Source organism: Pituophis catenifer, unplaced genomic scaffold (assembly GCF_029215685.1).
Source record: "Pituophis catenifer annectens isolate HBS135680 unplaced genomic scaffold, rPitCat1.0.hap2 SCAF_1, whole genome shotgun sequence".
Taxonomy (NCBI): Eukaryota; Metazoa; Chordata; class Lepidosauria; order Squamata; family Colubridae; genus Pituophis; species Pituophis catenifer.
This window is the reverse complement of record NW_027256881.1, coordinates 192,332,440-192,348,551: the sequence shown is the minus strand read 5'-3', so window position 1 is coordinate 192,348,551 and position 16,112 is coordinate 192,332,440. Positions and strand designations below refer to the sequence as shown.

At 39.5% G+C, this 16,112-nt stretch overlaps 1 protein-coding gene across 1 annotated transcript in view; it reads right to left on the bottom strand.

Moving 5' to 3' along the window:
* The window catches only part of ZNF385B (zinc finger protein 385B), a 206,982-nt gene extending 194,108 nt beyond the window's left edge, over positions 1-12,874 (bottom strand). Inside the window, exon 1 of the mRNA XM_070956873.1 lies at positions 12,577-12,874. Coding sequence (XP_070812974.1) covers positions 12,577-12,874 — 298 coding nt within the window. The remainder of the gene's footprint in view (positions 1-12,576) is intronic.
* Positions 12,875-16,112: the final 3,238 nt, after the last annotated feature.

The following is a 16,112-nucleotide window of genomic DNA, read 5'->3' as shown; positions in this document are numbered from 1 at the left end:
TTAAAGCTTATGCTATTATTAACTGTTTTTAATTAAATGAATGTGCATGATTCAGAAAGCAGTGTGCATGTATAGCTCTAATGGAACTGTGTACCATCTTTACTTAACCTGGTGCTTTCCAGATCAGCTGGGATTGCAATTCCCAGAATCCCCAACCAGGATACCTCCTGAAGGGAAATTGGTAAGGGATGGTGGGAATACATTGTAAAACAGAACTAGTTTAATTACAAGTAATATCATTCATACATCAATATCACAGGGTTGCCACTGTGGGGAAAATAGGAGGAGGGAGGAGTATTATGTATCTTTACTGCCTTGAGTTATTTATAAAGTAATAAAGGCAGAATAAAAAAACTATAAATAAATAAATCTGTTTCCTGATCATGTAGTGTTGTCTCCCTATGTAATCTATTCCCTAGAACTTCTCTGCAAATGAAATTTCCTCATCAAATAAAAAAATAGTCGAAATAGCAATAGTGGATTTCTTTAGTGCTTTACATTTGATTTCAGAAAGCTGCTTTGGAAGTAGGTAAGAGTGCATATGTAACACCTGTCAGCAACTTTTTAAAGCAGCCCTGATTTTTCTCAAAATCACACTGCTCCCTTCTTGAAAATGGTCTTGAAGGAAATACACATCGACCTTATTAGCCTGGGAAAACAGAGAAGGGTGAGAAAGAAACTCTTTGGTATAAGAGGAAGGGAAGAAATGAAAAAATGCTGTCGAGCTCTCAGGAACCTTTTATTATAGATTATATCAAAAAAGGAGAGTGATAGCATTTGCTGAAGTGTTTTATGACCTGGTCTATCTTAAAGGGCTGACATCTCTGAAGCTGCAGGGAATGGTGGCAAAACATATTTACTTTCAAGAATTGCACATAGTTACTATAGTTGTATTTCTCTACATTTGAAGGCATGTTTTGTTAAATCTGTAGGGTGCAAAGCCCTAGTAAATAGTTGCCTTATACTAACTGGACAAGTCATATATTGTCCTAAACCACAAAATAGTTTAACTGCCTCTGGCATAGTGTCTGGGTAAACCCAACCAATGTGTTTAGTAAATTTGTGATTTATGTCTTAGCTTGCTATGTACACCTAGTGAAGTGTGGTTTATTCAAGGAAGCATAGCTTAGATGTTTTTATCTGGATACCGAGTTACTGTATGAGACTGTTAGAGCCTTTGTTCATTTTTATTCATTTATTAAATTTATACTGCCCATCTTACCAATAAGGCAACTTTGGGTGGCTTATTCTAGGTGGTTATTCAAATATTTAACTTATTGCAGTGTTGCCTCCATTAACTGGCAGCAAATCTCCAGTTCAAATAATATTTTTTGGTTTTATCTTGAGATGCCAATCCTGGAAGATTGTAACATATGAAATATTTACCATTGAGCTATGGCTTCTTACTATAACTTGTAGCATCATTATGAGCACCAATTAAAGTATTTATCCAACATTTCTATCAATCTGATCTGACCTGTAAGCGATTTCTTTCTATATTGTGGTAAACTAACAGTAAAACTAACTGTAACATACAGAACAGATCTGCATCTCCTTTGTTGGGTGCCACAGTGTTTCCAAGTTTAAAAATACAGGGAATATCTGCATGCACAAAGCTCATAGCTTTTTTAATCCTTAAAGTCCCACATCACCTGGGATCTGATCATCATAACATATTATTTATATTTATATTTCATGTTTCTAGACTGCACATCTCCCTCAATAAATGGTTCTGAATGGTGTTTTTGTTAAACTTCTGGTCTTTAATATTTATTGGTATCTGGTTTATTAGCATATCTTCCTGATGTTTTGATGTTTGTCAATAGATCTGATGAGATAGAATTTTTTTTTCAATTGCAGAGCTGAGAAAGAATGTCACTGGTGCTAAAATATGCTTGGCTCCCATTCATGCTCAACACTACCTTTAAAAGAACACTTTGTCTTTTAAAGATAAAAATCATTATCTTTGTGTCATTTTTCTACTGGTTGTGAACTGCCTGGTCAGTTCAGATTTTTTCTGAGTTGGTTGTTAATTTAAATTTTAATAATTTTGCTGTTGCTTTTATATTTTGTAAGTTGTTGGTCATCTTGAACATTTTTACAGCAAGATGAGATAAAAAATATTTGTCAAGATACAAATCCATGTAAAATTTAATGCCACTGCTATTTATCCTTGGCTAAAAGGGGGAAGAATATTTGCTGTAGGAAGGGGCAATGAAGTGTGCAGTCTGACTCTTAATTCATTAGCAGGGAGACAGCATTACATGTCATTTTTGTTACTATATCTAATATAATCTTGAAGCAAGACCCCCTATTTCTATTTAATTTTATTGTTTTAGACAGCTTGATTGACTATGGTTATGATCTTTATATGTCTTATCAGTGCCACCAAACAAAAATAGATGGAGGTAGAGAATATTTTAGAAAGTGCCAAACATTTATAAGAAACAATTATAAAGAAAATGAAACTTCCAAAGGATAAACGGGCAAATCTTTTTTAATCTATGAAAACAAACAAGTTTCCCCCAGATGAGTTTAAATCTATCACTTCATTAATACTTTGCTGTACTAGCAAAAGTCATTCAAAAGCAGCTACCTCTCTCTCCTCTAGATAGTATTTCTTAAGGACAAAGACATTTTCCCATCTATCTTAATATAAGAAAGGTTGATGGATATTATTTTTATAAAAGGTGACCTCCAAAGGATTATATTTAAAAAGAAAATGGGATATCAGCGCACTCTGCATCTTTTTGAAAGGAAAAGAAGCACATTATTCTTCCTCTATTATATGGCCATATTTTTTTAAAAAAAAGAACTATGGTTTAATGGTTTAACTATTGGGACCAGGTCCAGATTCCAATCATCCTCAGCCATGAAAGCTCACTGAGTGACTCTGGGCCAATCATTATCTGTCTACTCAACCCACCCCAGAGAGTTTTTGTTGTGCGAAAATTTGGGAGACAAGAGCCTATATATGTCAAGTTGTGGCCTTGCAGGAAAACATACAATACTGTAACATTGATAAATTACTAACTAAATTAAGAAAAATTTTAATTTGTTACTTTCCTTCATCTTATAGGAAACTGAATATTATTGGGTTTATTTTAATTCAGCTCATTAAAAGTTCAGTTTTTAAAAACCAAGTTAGACTTCATAAGACTTACGGGACCGCCTTCTGCTACCAACAGCCTCCCACCAGCCAGTACGCTCCCACAGGGCGGGGCTCCTTGGGGTGCCGTCGGTCAGACAATGTCGACTGGCGACCCCCTGGGAGAGAGCCTTCTCAGTGGGGGCTCCTGCCCTCTGGAATGAGCTGTCCCAGAGGTACGGAGGATCCCAGACTTGCGCACCTTCCGCCGTGCCCTGAAGACTTTGTTATTCCAGCAAGCCGGGCTAGCCTAATTTTAACGGTTTTAAATTTTAAATTGTATTTTAATGGGATGTTTTTAATTGTGGGCCAAAGTATTTAATCTGGTTTTAAATTATTTTTAACTTTTATATTTATGTATTTGATTTTGGCTGTTCACCGCCCTGAGTCCTTCGGGAGAAGGACGGTATATAAATAAACAAACAAACAAACAAACAAACAAACAAACAAACAAATAAGGCTTTATGGATAGCTACAGAAATACTGAATTTTAAATCTGATTCATGCTGACTTATTAGATAAGTGGTGGCACGACAGCTTCCCCAACACCTGGATGAAGCTATGTATCTGGACCCATGCCAGTCGGGCTTCAGGCAGGAGTATAGCACAGAAACAGCATTGGTCGCATTGGTGGATGATCTCTGGAGGGCTCGGGACAGGGGTTGCTCCTCTGTCCTAGTCCTATTAGATCTCTCAGCGGCTTTTGATACCATCGACCATGGTATCATGGTGCAGCGGTTGAGGGGGTTAGGAATAGGGGGCACTGTTTTGCGGTGGTTCTCCTCCTTCCTCTCTGACCACTCGCAGTTTGTGTTGGCAGGGGGGCAGAGGTCGACCTCGAGGCACCTCGCATGGGGAGTGCCGCAAGGGTCGGTCCTCTTGCCCCTTCTGTTCAACATTTATGTGAAGCCGCTGGGTGAGATCATCCATGGTTTTGGGGTGAAGTGTCATCTGTACGCTGATGATACTCAGCTGTACATCTCCACCCCAGACCACCCCAATGATGACCTTGATGTGATGTCTCGCTGCCTGGAGGCCATGCGGGTCTGGATGGGGAGGAACAGGCTCAGACTCAACCCTTCTAAGACCAAGTGGCTGTGGCTTCTGGCATCCCGATATAGTCAGCAGGTGCCATCGCTGACTATTGGGGGTGAATCTTTGCCCCCCACAGAGAGGGCTCGCAATCTGGGTGTCCTCCTGGATGCACGGCTGTCCTTAGAAGAGCATATGACGGCCGTGGCCAGGGGGGCCTTTTATCAGGTTCGCCTGATTCGCCAGTTGCAGCCCTTTCTGGACCGGGACGCCTTGTGAACGGTCACTCACGCCCTTGTCACCTCCCGGCTGGACTACTGTAATGCTCTCTACATGGGGCTCCCCTTGAAGAGCACTCGGAGGGTCCAACTGGTCCAGAATGCGGCCGCGTAGGTGGTTATGGACGCAACTCATTGTCCCCACGTGACACCCCTCCTGCGCGAGCTGCACTGGCTCCCAGTGGTCTTCCGGGTGCGATTCAAGGTGTTGGTCACTACCTTTAAAGCGCTCCATGGCATAGGACCCGGGTACCTTCGAGACGGACTTCTGCCACCAATAGCCTCCCACCAGCCAGTTCGCTCCCACAGAGAGGGTCTCCTCAGGGTGCCATCGGCCAAGTTATGTCGGCTGGCGACACCCAGGGGGAGGGCCTTCTCTGTGGGAGCCCCACCCCTGTGGAATGAACTGCCCCCGGAATTACGTAAGATCCCCGACCTCCTGGTATTTCGCTGTGCACTGAAGACCCTGTTGTTCCGCCAGGCTGGGCTATCAAGATAATAATTTTAAATTGGGGTATTTTAAATTTCTGGGGTTTTAAATTGAGCCAAATTTATTTAATTATTTTAAATTTTTAATTGATGTTTGTCTTGTGTTTTTAAATAGGCTGTACACCGCCCTGAGTCCTTCGGGAGAAGGGCAGTATAGAAATAAAATTATACTTATACTTATACTTATACTTATACTTATAAATAAGTCCCATTTCTTCTACTGCTGAACTGAATGACTTGACTAATCTCAAAATGCTAGGCAGGATCAGACCATGGATAACCATGTAAACCATTAGACCATAGTTCTTTTTTTTAAAAAAAAATGTATAATAGAGAAAGAATAATATGCCTCTTTTCCTTTCAAAAAGATTCACAGTGTGCTGATATCCCATTTTCTTCTTAAATATAATCATTTGGAGGTCACCTTTTATAAAAAGTTTAGGAAGTAAAAACATTCTGGGGGAAAAAACAAGAGCAAATGTTTTTCATCTTGCTAAAAGAACCATATGGATAAGTCCAGGAAGTAGAAAATCTGTTCTTCTAATCTGAAATGCCATGACATTATTGAAGAAAACAAACAAAATAGGATAAGGCTCTGCCTGCTGGCTTGAAATTGTAAACAAACATGTATATTAACTCACTGCCTAAATTAAATCATCAATGTATTGGTAATACTGAAATAAAACAGTCATCCATGTTTTCATATATAATTGGCACCAACACTTTGTAAGGAATCCTTTCACTTTTTATCTTACATAAAACAAACCAAGGTAGGAATCAGAAAACATCTATACCATACAGTATCTGCAGCTACATCACCCCTTTTTCTTACTGGATTAAGTTGGACCTGTTATCCCACTGCAATACGTACCTTTCGCCGTGCCCTCAAGACATTATTGTTCCAACAAGCTGGGCTGGCCTAAACATTAATTTTAATGGGTTGTTTTAGTTTTTTAATGATATCGGGGCCAAATTATTTAATATGTTTTTTAAATTGCTTTTAATTTTATATATGTATTTGTTTTATTTCTTGGCTGTGCATCGCCCTGAGTCCTTCGGGAGAAAGGCGGTATAAAAATTAGATTAAATAAATAAATAAATAAATAAATAAATAAATAAATAAATAATCAAAGGTGTTTACAGCAAGGGATAAATGACAAAAACAGGTTTTTGTAACACAAGCACTTCCCCCTTTTTACATGCATTGTGATACTACATGCAAATATGAAAGCAATAATGCATTCATCAGAATAATGTGTATCTACAAAAAGGGACAGCGTTTGCATCACCACAATTCAATACTTTAGAATTATAGAATAACAGAGTTGGAAGGGACCTTGGAGGTCTTCTAGTCCAATCCCCTGCTTAGGCAGGAAATCCTACTTGGATTTGCAGTGGTTAGAATACAGTATTGCAGGCTACTTCTGCTGACTGCCAACTGCCAGATGTTCGGTAGTTCGATTCTCACCAGCTCAAGATTGACTCAGACTGTTGGGGGCAATATGCTGACTTTGTTAACTGCTTAGAGAAGATTATAAAACATTATGTGGTGGTATATAAGTCTAAGCAGGGTGGATAAAAATCGATGATTTTTTAAAAAAAATTTAAAAAAAGGACTTCTAAAATTTAAATTGGATTTTTTAAAATTTAAATTGGATTTTTTTATTTTTATCAAATTTATTTTAATAAAATACTTATGGAGTAAAAAATCTATCTAAAGTTAGTTTTGTATTTAAGATACAGTAATAATTTAGTTTATTCAGCATGAAATGGAGCTTAGTTATGTAGCATCAGGCTGTATATTTTGCAATATTTACATTTTTAGTAAACTCATTCAATGAATCCAAGCTCTTCAATCTGAGAAACATGCACTGCATTGATGCATTCACACAATAACCATGAGATACACATGGTTCACAGTAACCATGAGATAAATCATAAAACAAAGTTCAGGAATATTCTTTTATCTCATTGTTTTGCAAATCTATGTACACTACAAACTGTATGATTTGAAGAGAAATGCATCTGTACCATCAGGCTCTAAGTGTGAGGAGGAAGGACAAGCAGGAAAAATGAAAGTGAAACCTTCTAAGCAGCTTATAAATATAATATTAAAGAGCAGTTGTCATTTCAGATCCATTACGGCAGTGCCTGTTAACGGGCATCCACTCCAGTGGTGGATTGTTCCCGGTTCGCACTGGTTCGGAAGAACCGGTAGTAAAAATTTTTTAGTAGTTCGGAGAACCAGTAATAACATTGGTTGGCCATGCCCCCAAACCGGTCCCCGGCCCGCTTACCCTGCCACTTCATCAGAAGCTTTTTTTTTTTTTTTTTACTTTTAAAAGCATTTTTTTCTACAACCTCTTCGGCCAAAAAAATGCTTTTAAAAGTTAAAAAAAAGGCCTCTGATGATCATGTGGCTCAGCTGGGATCGTCAGAGGCTTTTAAAAGCATTTTTTCTACAACCTCTTCAGCCGAAGAGGTTGTAGGAAAAAAAAATGCCTTTAAAAGCCTCTGGCGATCCCAGCTGAGTTGCCTGATCGTCAGAGGCTTTTTTTTAATTTTTAAAAGCATTTTTTTCTGCAACCTCTTAAGGTTGAAGAAAAAATACTTTTAAAAGTAACATAACCCCCCACCAAGCCACGCCCACAAAATAAGCCATGCCCACAGAACCGGTAGTAAAAAATTTTAAAACCCACCCCTGATCGACTCACCTGCTGCCTGCCATGTCCCTCACCTTGTTGTGTCACTGCCGCATCACCAGTCATGAGTGAATGGACTGTCAGTGAGTCAACAGTGGGTCAGAGGAGGAGCCGCTGTGGGACACAGATTTAAATCAAATCCACCCTGAGTCTAAGTCCTATTGCTATTGCTATTAAAAACTTTTGGCCTTTAGTCAGTATTGTTAAGTAGTACTATACTAATACAGGTGAAACTCAAAAAATTAGAATATCGTGCAAAAGTTCATTTATTTCAATAATGCAACTTAAAAGGTGAAATTAATATATGAGATAGACTCATTAAATGCAAAGCGAGATAGTTCAAGCCTTTGTCATACTTTTGATGATTATGGTTTATAGCTCAGGAAAACCCCAAATTCACAATCTCAGAAAATTAGAATATTGTGAAAAGGTTCAATATTCTAGGCTCAAAGTGTCCCACTCTAATCAGCTAATTAAGCCATAACACCTGCAAAGGGTTCCTGAGCCTTTAAATGGTCTCTCAGTCTGCTTCAGTAGGAATCACAGAAATCACAGTTGTGCAGAAAACCATCATTGACACCCTCCATAAAGAGGGAAAGCCTCAAAAGGTAATTGCAGAAGAAGTTGGATGTTTCCAAAGTGCTGTATCAAAGCACATTAATAGAAAGTTATATGGAAGGGAAAAGTGTGGAAGAAAAAGGTGCACAAGCAGCAGGGATGACTTTAGCCTGGAGAGGATTGTCAGGAAAAGGCCATTCAAAAGTGTTGGGGACTTTCACAAGGAGTGGACTGAGGCTGGAGTCAGTGCATCAAGAGCCACCACACAGAGACGGATCCTGGACATGGGCTTCAAATGTTGTATTCTTCATCAAGCCACTCCTGAACAACAAACAACGTCAGAAGCGTCTTACCTGGGCTAAAGAAAAAAAGAACTGGTCTGTTGCTCAGTAGTCCAAAGTCCTCTTTTCTGATGAGAGCAACTTTTGCATCTCATTTGGAAACCAAGGACCCAGAGTCTGGAGGAAGAATGGAGAGGCACACACTGCAAGATGCTTGAAGTCCAGTGTGAAGTTTCCACAGTCTGTGTTGATTTGGGGAGCCATGTCATCTGCTGGTGTTGGTCCACTGTGCTTCATTAAGTCAAGGGTCAACGCAGCCATCCACCAGGAGATTTTGGAGCACTTCATGCTTCCTGCCGCAGACGAGCTTTATGGGGATGCTGACTTCATTTTCCAGCAGGACTTGGCACCTGCCCACACTGCCAAAAGTACCAAAACCTGGTTCAATGACCATGGGATTACTATGCTTGATTGGCCAGCAAACTTGCCTAATCTGAACCCCATAGAGAATCTATGGGGCATTGCCAAGAGAAAGATGAGAGACATGAGACCGAACAATGCAGAAGAGCTGAAGGCCACTACTGAAGCATCCTGGTCTTCCATAACACCTCAGCAGTGCCACAGGCTGATAGCATCCATGCCATGCCGCATTGAGGCAGTAATTGATACAAAAGGGGCCCATACTAAGTACTGAGTACATATGCATACTTATATTTTTCAGAGGTCCGATATTGTTCTATGTACAATCCTTGTTTTATTGATTTCATGTAATATTCTAATTTTCTGAGATTGTGAATTTGGGGTTTTCCTGAGCTGTAAGCCATAATCATCAAAAGTATGGCAAATCAAGGCTTGAACTATCTCGCTTTGCATGTAATGAGTCTATCTCATATATTAGTTTCATCTTTTAAGTTGCATTACTGAAATAAATGAACTTTTGCACGATATTCTAATTTTTCGATTTCACCTGTATTATTGTACTAAGTAATTAAATACTTAATATTACTAATATTTGTATTACTAAGTATTACTCACTATTAGCTACCTGAGCAAAAGGATATATTGCTAACTCTGAAATCTGCCTGGCTGGGTTTCAGGCCCTGTATCAGTCTCAAGACCATGGCTGGCAGGATGGCAAAATTTCAGTCCTTTCTGGGCTTCTAGACCAGATTTATGAACTGGTGGTAGAGTTCCCTGTCTTTTGATGTTGGGGAACTTCAACTTCCATATTATGAGGGCCACAGGTCAAATTAAGCTCAGGGGTCAATGACTTCTGTAGCAGCTACAGGCCTGTCTCAGTGGAACTCAGAAGCAACACATGAAGGTGGACACACTTTCGACTTTGCCTTTGTTTCATGCCAGTAAACTGGATGGGGAGGGCATTACCCCCATGGTTAGATCACTTCCTTTTCTACCTAAGATTGACTGATACTTGGTACCTCCACTGGGACCGAACCTGTTTGAATGGTTCTCCCCAGGTACCCCATGAATCATGGTGGCTTCCAGCAAATGTTTGGGGAACTTCCTGACAAGCTGGTGGTGAATTTGTTGAGGGACTGGTTCACTATCTGCAGTGTGATGTGACCTGGACCCTGGATGAAATCACAGGAGTGGTCTTCCTGTCACCAAATCCCAAATGGCTCCTTGGTTTACTGAAAGCCTGTGGGAAATTAAATTACAATTGTGATTCTAGATGCTGATGGAGAAAATCAAGAAACAAAAATGCAGCAACAGCAGCTCTGGGATCTGACATCCGCCTTTACTGCTTTGGCTGCCATAGTAACAGGAGGGGGGAGAGCTAGGTAGCATGGGGGGGAAGCATGCTGGAGGAAACGAAACCGATAGTTAAGCCACCGGACTGTATCTTTGAAGCTGCCGTTGGGCCAACGGTCGTGGCATTCCTGATTGATGACGCTGCCAGACGGGTGCTTCCACCTGACCCCTGGGAGACCTTTGGATTGGATGATTTACAGTGGACAGTGGGAGGGGATGCTTTCTTTATGCAATTTTCACATGCATTGCCTTAGATTCTGCTTTCCTATGGTTGCGTTCACTTCATTTTCTAGTAAAAGTACCTTTCTCTATAAACAATGGAGTTTGGGTCATTCTTTCCTGGACTTTGAAGGAAGTACACCTGACACCGAGCATTAATACATGCCTGATTTAGGACTATTCAATGGCAGTGTGAGATGTGAAACACTATTTTTTCTTCTCTACTATTGAATCAGCTGTTGTTCTGAGGCTGTGTTTCAGATTAGGAAACAATGAACAAGAGACCTCCTATCACACTCCCAGTTGGCATTATCAATTAGAATGTAGGAGACCAAGCTAAGCCCGTGGGAGAAGTCAAATGGGTCATTAGTCTCGAGTCCCTTCATGCCCACAAAAGATCTAAGCTCCAGCCCACCTTGAATTTTATTGACACTTATCTACCGCCAATTTGCTCAGTAATTCAGATTCTTGTAGAGAGTTTAATCTTGCAATAAACTTTTATATTCATTTGAAATGCCTGGATTTCCTGATTTCTTGCATTTGACATTAATCTGAACTATATCTTCTACACCAAAAATTTCACAGACCCCGGAACACCCAAGTCACGGCTTCAGATCTCAGAGCTGCAGCAACAGCAGCTCTGGGATCTGAGCCAGACATGTACTATTTTAGCAAACTTCAAGATGGAATAGAAGTTGAAGTAAGGAATTTAGCAGCCAATGTTCACAACTGATTCAGCAAGTACAGATCCTGACTCAAAAAGGGCTTCGCTACAACTGCAACCACCTGCCCAGGAACAACTGCCAATTCCTGCCACACTTTTCCCCAAAACCCCCAGGTACCCACCACAAAGATTCACCGGAGAGTCTGATAATTTGAGAACATTCCTAGTGTAGCGCAAAATCTTTATCATCAGCCAACAGCAGATCAAGAGTCACCTTCATCCTCATTCTTTTAATCAACTCCACTGCCAAATGGGTACTTCCACTCCTTGAAAGCAATGACCCCATCCTGGATAATTTGCCAAACTTCCCCACAAGATTTAGAGACCCTATCCAGATGGAAACTTCTGAAGACATCAGCCAATTATCCATCAGCCAACTTCAACTCTGTTGAGAATATATGTTGAAGACTTCAAGCTCCTCGCAGCAGATCTTGATTGGAATGAACACAATGCGGGGGGCGGGGGAGCAGCGTAGAAGAACCCATGGAAGAGGAGGGGACCAAGGTGGATGAGTAGGTGATATAGGAGACGATCAGGTTGAGCCCGAGGGAAGGATCAAACATGCCATCAGTCTCAAGTCCCTTCATACCAACAAGAGATCCAAGTCCAGCCTACTTTGAATTCCATTGACTTTTATCTACTGCCAATTTCCTTTATCATTTCAACTTTCAGGATTTCCTAATTTCTCGTGCTTGATATTAAGCAGCATTTTAACGGCAAAGCCACCTCTATTCACGTCTCATCTCCTTGTGAGCAGGATCCAGGTTATTTATTGAAGTATCAATTGAGTTACCTGGATTCCTTATACCTGAAATCTTCTATTAAGTGACTAGTGTGCTAAGACATCTTCTGTCACTTATGGACTGAATCCCTGCCCTTGCCAGTTTCTTCAGACAGCAATCAGAGAAATAATTCCTTGGATCCAGGAGACTGTTAATACCTCATTGAGGGAATGATACTACAGTGGTCTTGAAGGAAGCTGTGATATGCACAATAGAGGCCTTAAACCTATTGCCATTTAACTCCCACAAGTAATAAAACATCTGAAAATGTTAGTTCTGTCCTCTCCAACGACATCATAGCATCAGCAGCCTGACTCCCTAGAGAAAGACAAAGTGCAAATCCAAGCTGGAAAAGATTGTCTATTCTGCTACAATGTATTAACTTCATTATACCAGCTAGCATGGAAAACAGATGTGCATCAACTACCCAGGGACTGAGAGGAATAGTGAAAACTACAGAATTGAAGTACAGCACATTCCAACAACAGCACTGAGACCAGGCAAAACACTGCAACTTTCAATATTTTTGACCCTTGAAACATAAAGGGATGGTAGGTGTTTATGTAAGTATCAAACAACAATAATAGTACCACCTGTGCTGGAACTTGCAAATAAATTGCTTGTATTTGTAGGTATCTTCCCATTATTCAGCTGTTTTACTCTTTTCAGATGAGACTTTCCATGGTAATGAAGCTGAGCTTGTGCTGCTGAGTTCAGCTGAATATTGCACACATCACAAAAGGAAAATATCATCTTCTTTTTCTCTTTACTTAATCGATAGTCTGGCCTATCATATCTCTGTCCTTTATCTTCAAAGTCCCTTCGAACTGCTGATGGATTCATACTTTTATCTCCAGCCATGTGGTCAGGACATATTGGATGCTTCATGTCTACAAAAATGAAGAAGGGGATGGTGGGGGAAGAGAGAAAGAGAGAAAATATTGAGGCTGAAAACTAAATAAAGTAGTATCATTTTAGCCAGTGTTTGAATCAGCATTTTCAGAAGACATTGCTTTATTATATGCTGCACACTAAAGGATTCAATTTGGCTAATAATCAAAATAAAAATTATACAGCTTCACTGTTAACAGTTCTGCAGTGACTGCTGTTCATGCAGAAATATAAAGGCTTATGACATAAGCTATAGCTCACCAGTAAACAAAAAATAATTCACATTTTTGCAAAGTACAGTCATCATTATCTTCTTTCTACAATTATCTTTCAGATGGAAATTTCTTTTTTTATTAGTATGAAAATATAATATAATGGTCCAATTTCTTTTAATTCTCGTTGTCTTTTTTCTTTTAAATATGGATATACTGTTTCCCCAAAAATAAGCCCTGTCCTAAAAACAAGCCCTACCTCAAAATAAGCCCTACTTAAGAGCCTGTGCATTCCGGCCATCCATTCCATCTGGCTGCTCGCTGTGCCACAACCATAAGGTGAGGCGGAGTGGTGGTGGAGCTGCCCCACGCGCCCCACACCACCTTATCTCAGGACCCCCTGCAGCCAGGCCATCCAGCAGGATCCCACGTGGCTGCCGCCCTACTTCTTCTGCTTGCTCGCGGCTGCACGGAGCAGGAAGCTGAGCAGCGTGCTGGTGCCACATTCGTGAGACTAGCCAGGTATCGGGGTTTGGGGGGGCCTGGCTGTGGGGGGCCTGAGGTAAGCCGGTGAGGGCTCCATGTCTCCACCTCATAGCAGCGGCACTATCACACTGTGTGGTGTCTGAGAAGACATGGGCCTCCCATGTATTCTTAAAGTACATGGAAAAAAAATAAGATATCCCTGAAAATAAGCCCTAGTGGTTATTTTGGGGCCCGTTTTTCAGGGAAGCACAGGTACATAACAATTGACTATAATGGAAAAATGATAGAAACATTAATTCCCTTTTTCTAATTCATTGTCATTTTATAAATATTCCTCTATAGAAATAAACACATATAAAATTACATATAACATTACTACCAACCGTTGCAAACTATGCAAGCATCATTTAAATTTCAGGACTAAGTCCTATATATTATATGGATATCTATGACCAGCTGTCAAAAATGTTTCCTTTGACTTTAATGCAGCATAGGATTTTTCCTGGTTGCTCATATTGCATTAAATTGTCAAGATAAAATGAAGGAAGTAGAGGGATCTGGGGAGGCTGCAAGTTGAAGGAAGAAATAGATAACAAGAAAAACAATTAATAGCACCAGCAGCTTCTACTCCTTTAAAATATTAAGCATGCTTAAAAACCCAACTCAAAATTATGACAACAGGTTTCTGCTTCTACAATATTTTTTACTGTCTTCAAAATCAGCTCATAAGCAGGAAACCTCTAAAGCAGATTCTGTCAATATGAGGGATACTAAAGGAGGGAAACTGTTTCTTCCAATTACTAGTTATGCTGATGGAAACATCCTAATGGATTTAATCTAGCCAGTAGAACATTTTGAACATTCAAAATGTTAATTTTTCCTAATGTAATTGTTCAAAAATTTATTTGCTTTTTCCTACCTAAACAGAAATTCTTGCAAATCTCTTTCTTGAAATTCTCAATTGCTTTTAAATGGGAATGCATTGCAAGAGTGTACAGTATGATTTTTCCTTAGTGGTTTAATGTAGTCCTAAGCATATAAGGAAACCTTGTAATGATGATAACAATGCTAGACAGGTAATGGGATTACATGAGGTCTATTTTGAGAAATGAATATTTGTTGAAAGATGTGAAAATGTCCGTGTATAAAGTCACACTACTGCCCACTTTGTAACATGGAAATGAAACTTAATATGCCAGGGAAAATAATTTTAATGTAGTGGGAATGCTGTAAGGTACATTAATAATTGCAGTAAAACAAGAGATGGGTCAAGAAAGGTCATGAATGAATCCCAGAATTATGAGATTGGAAGGGATCTTGAAGATATTCTAGTCCAACCCTTACCCATGACAGAGATTGTCAGACAATTGGCTGTCTAACCTTTGCTTTAAAACTTGAAAACTTCCCATGACAGAAGAGACTGTACCACTGTTTAATAGCTCTTCCACTCAGAAAGTCCTCCTTACTTCAAGTTTGTATCTACCTCTGTAAACCTTTCACCCTCTGGGTCTTCTCCTACCCTTAGTGCTACAGTGCCTGAGTGCTACAGGCAACCAATCTACACTCCCTTCCCTGTGAAAACTTTTAGGAGACTACTATGATGGCTCCCTTTAGCTTTCTCTTCTTTTGGCTAAACACATCCAACTTTTTTAGTTGTTCTGCATAGGATTTAGTCTCCAAATCTCTCATCATCTTTGTTCTTCTTGGAAATCTTTCTAGGTTCTTAGCTTCATTCTTATATTGTGACAACCAGAACTGGACATAGTATTGTAGATGCAGCCTGACTAGTACCACATAGAGCAGAATTAATCACTACCTATGATCTTGATATGATATATGTTGATGGAACCAAATACTGTATTGACTTTTTTCACAGCGGAAACATATTTTGGGATCAGACTTAATTTGTGGTTTACCCACATGCTCATATCTTTCTTGTAAGTACTACTGTTGAGCCAGGTACTGCCTATCCTATACCTGTGCACTTCTTACTACTGAACTACATACTGCAAGATAGAGCCAATGTTCAAGAGTGTTAAGATCCTTTTGAACCTAGAACCATTTTGATGTGTTAGCAATCCTCCCCACTTTTATTTGTCTGCAGAACTGATGGCCAGCCCTTCTATACACTCATCTAAGTCATTTATAAAACAAGTAAAGCATATAAGAAGTGTCTCTTTATTAAACTAGTGGCAAAACCAGAGAAGTATTAAATAGAAAGTACAACTAGATGCTAAAATAAGAACAAATCTATAAAATTAACTTTAAAAGATGGGTGTCCACCGGGTAACAGTGATGTCACCAGCTAATCCTTTCAACTCAGAAGTGCCTTAAATGGTGCCTCGAACATAAATGGGATTTTAAAACAACTAATAAAAGAATTGCCAACAATCTAAGCAACAATGAAACTTACTAGAAATGAAAGAACTACTAAAGAAAATTTGCAACACACAAAAAAAATCTTTGAACATTCAAATAAACAAGGATTGTAAGAAAGTGCCCAAATTATTGTATTCAAGACCAGAAATCAAAGAATA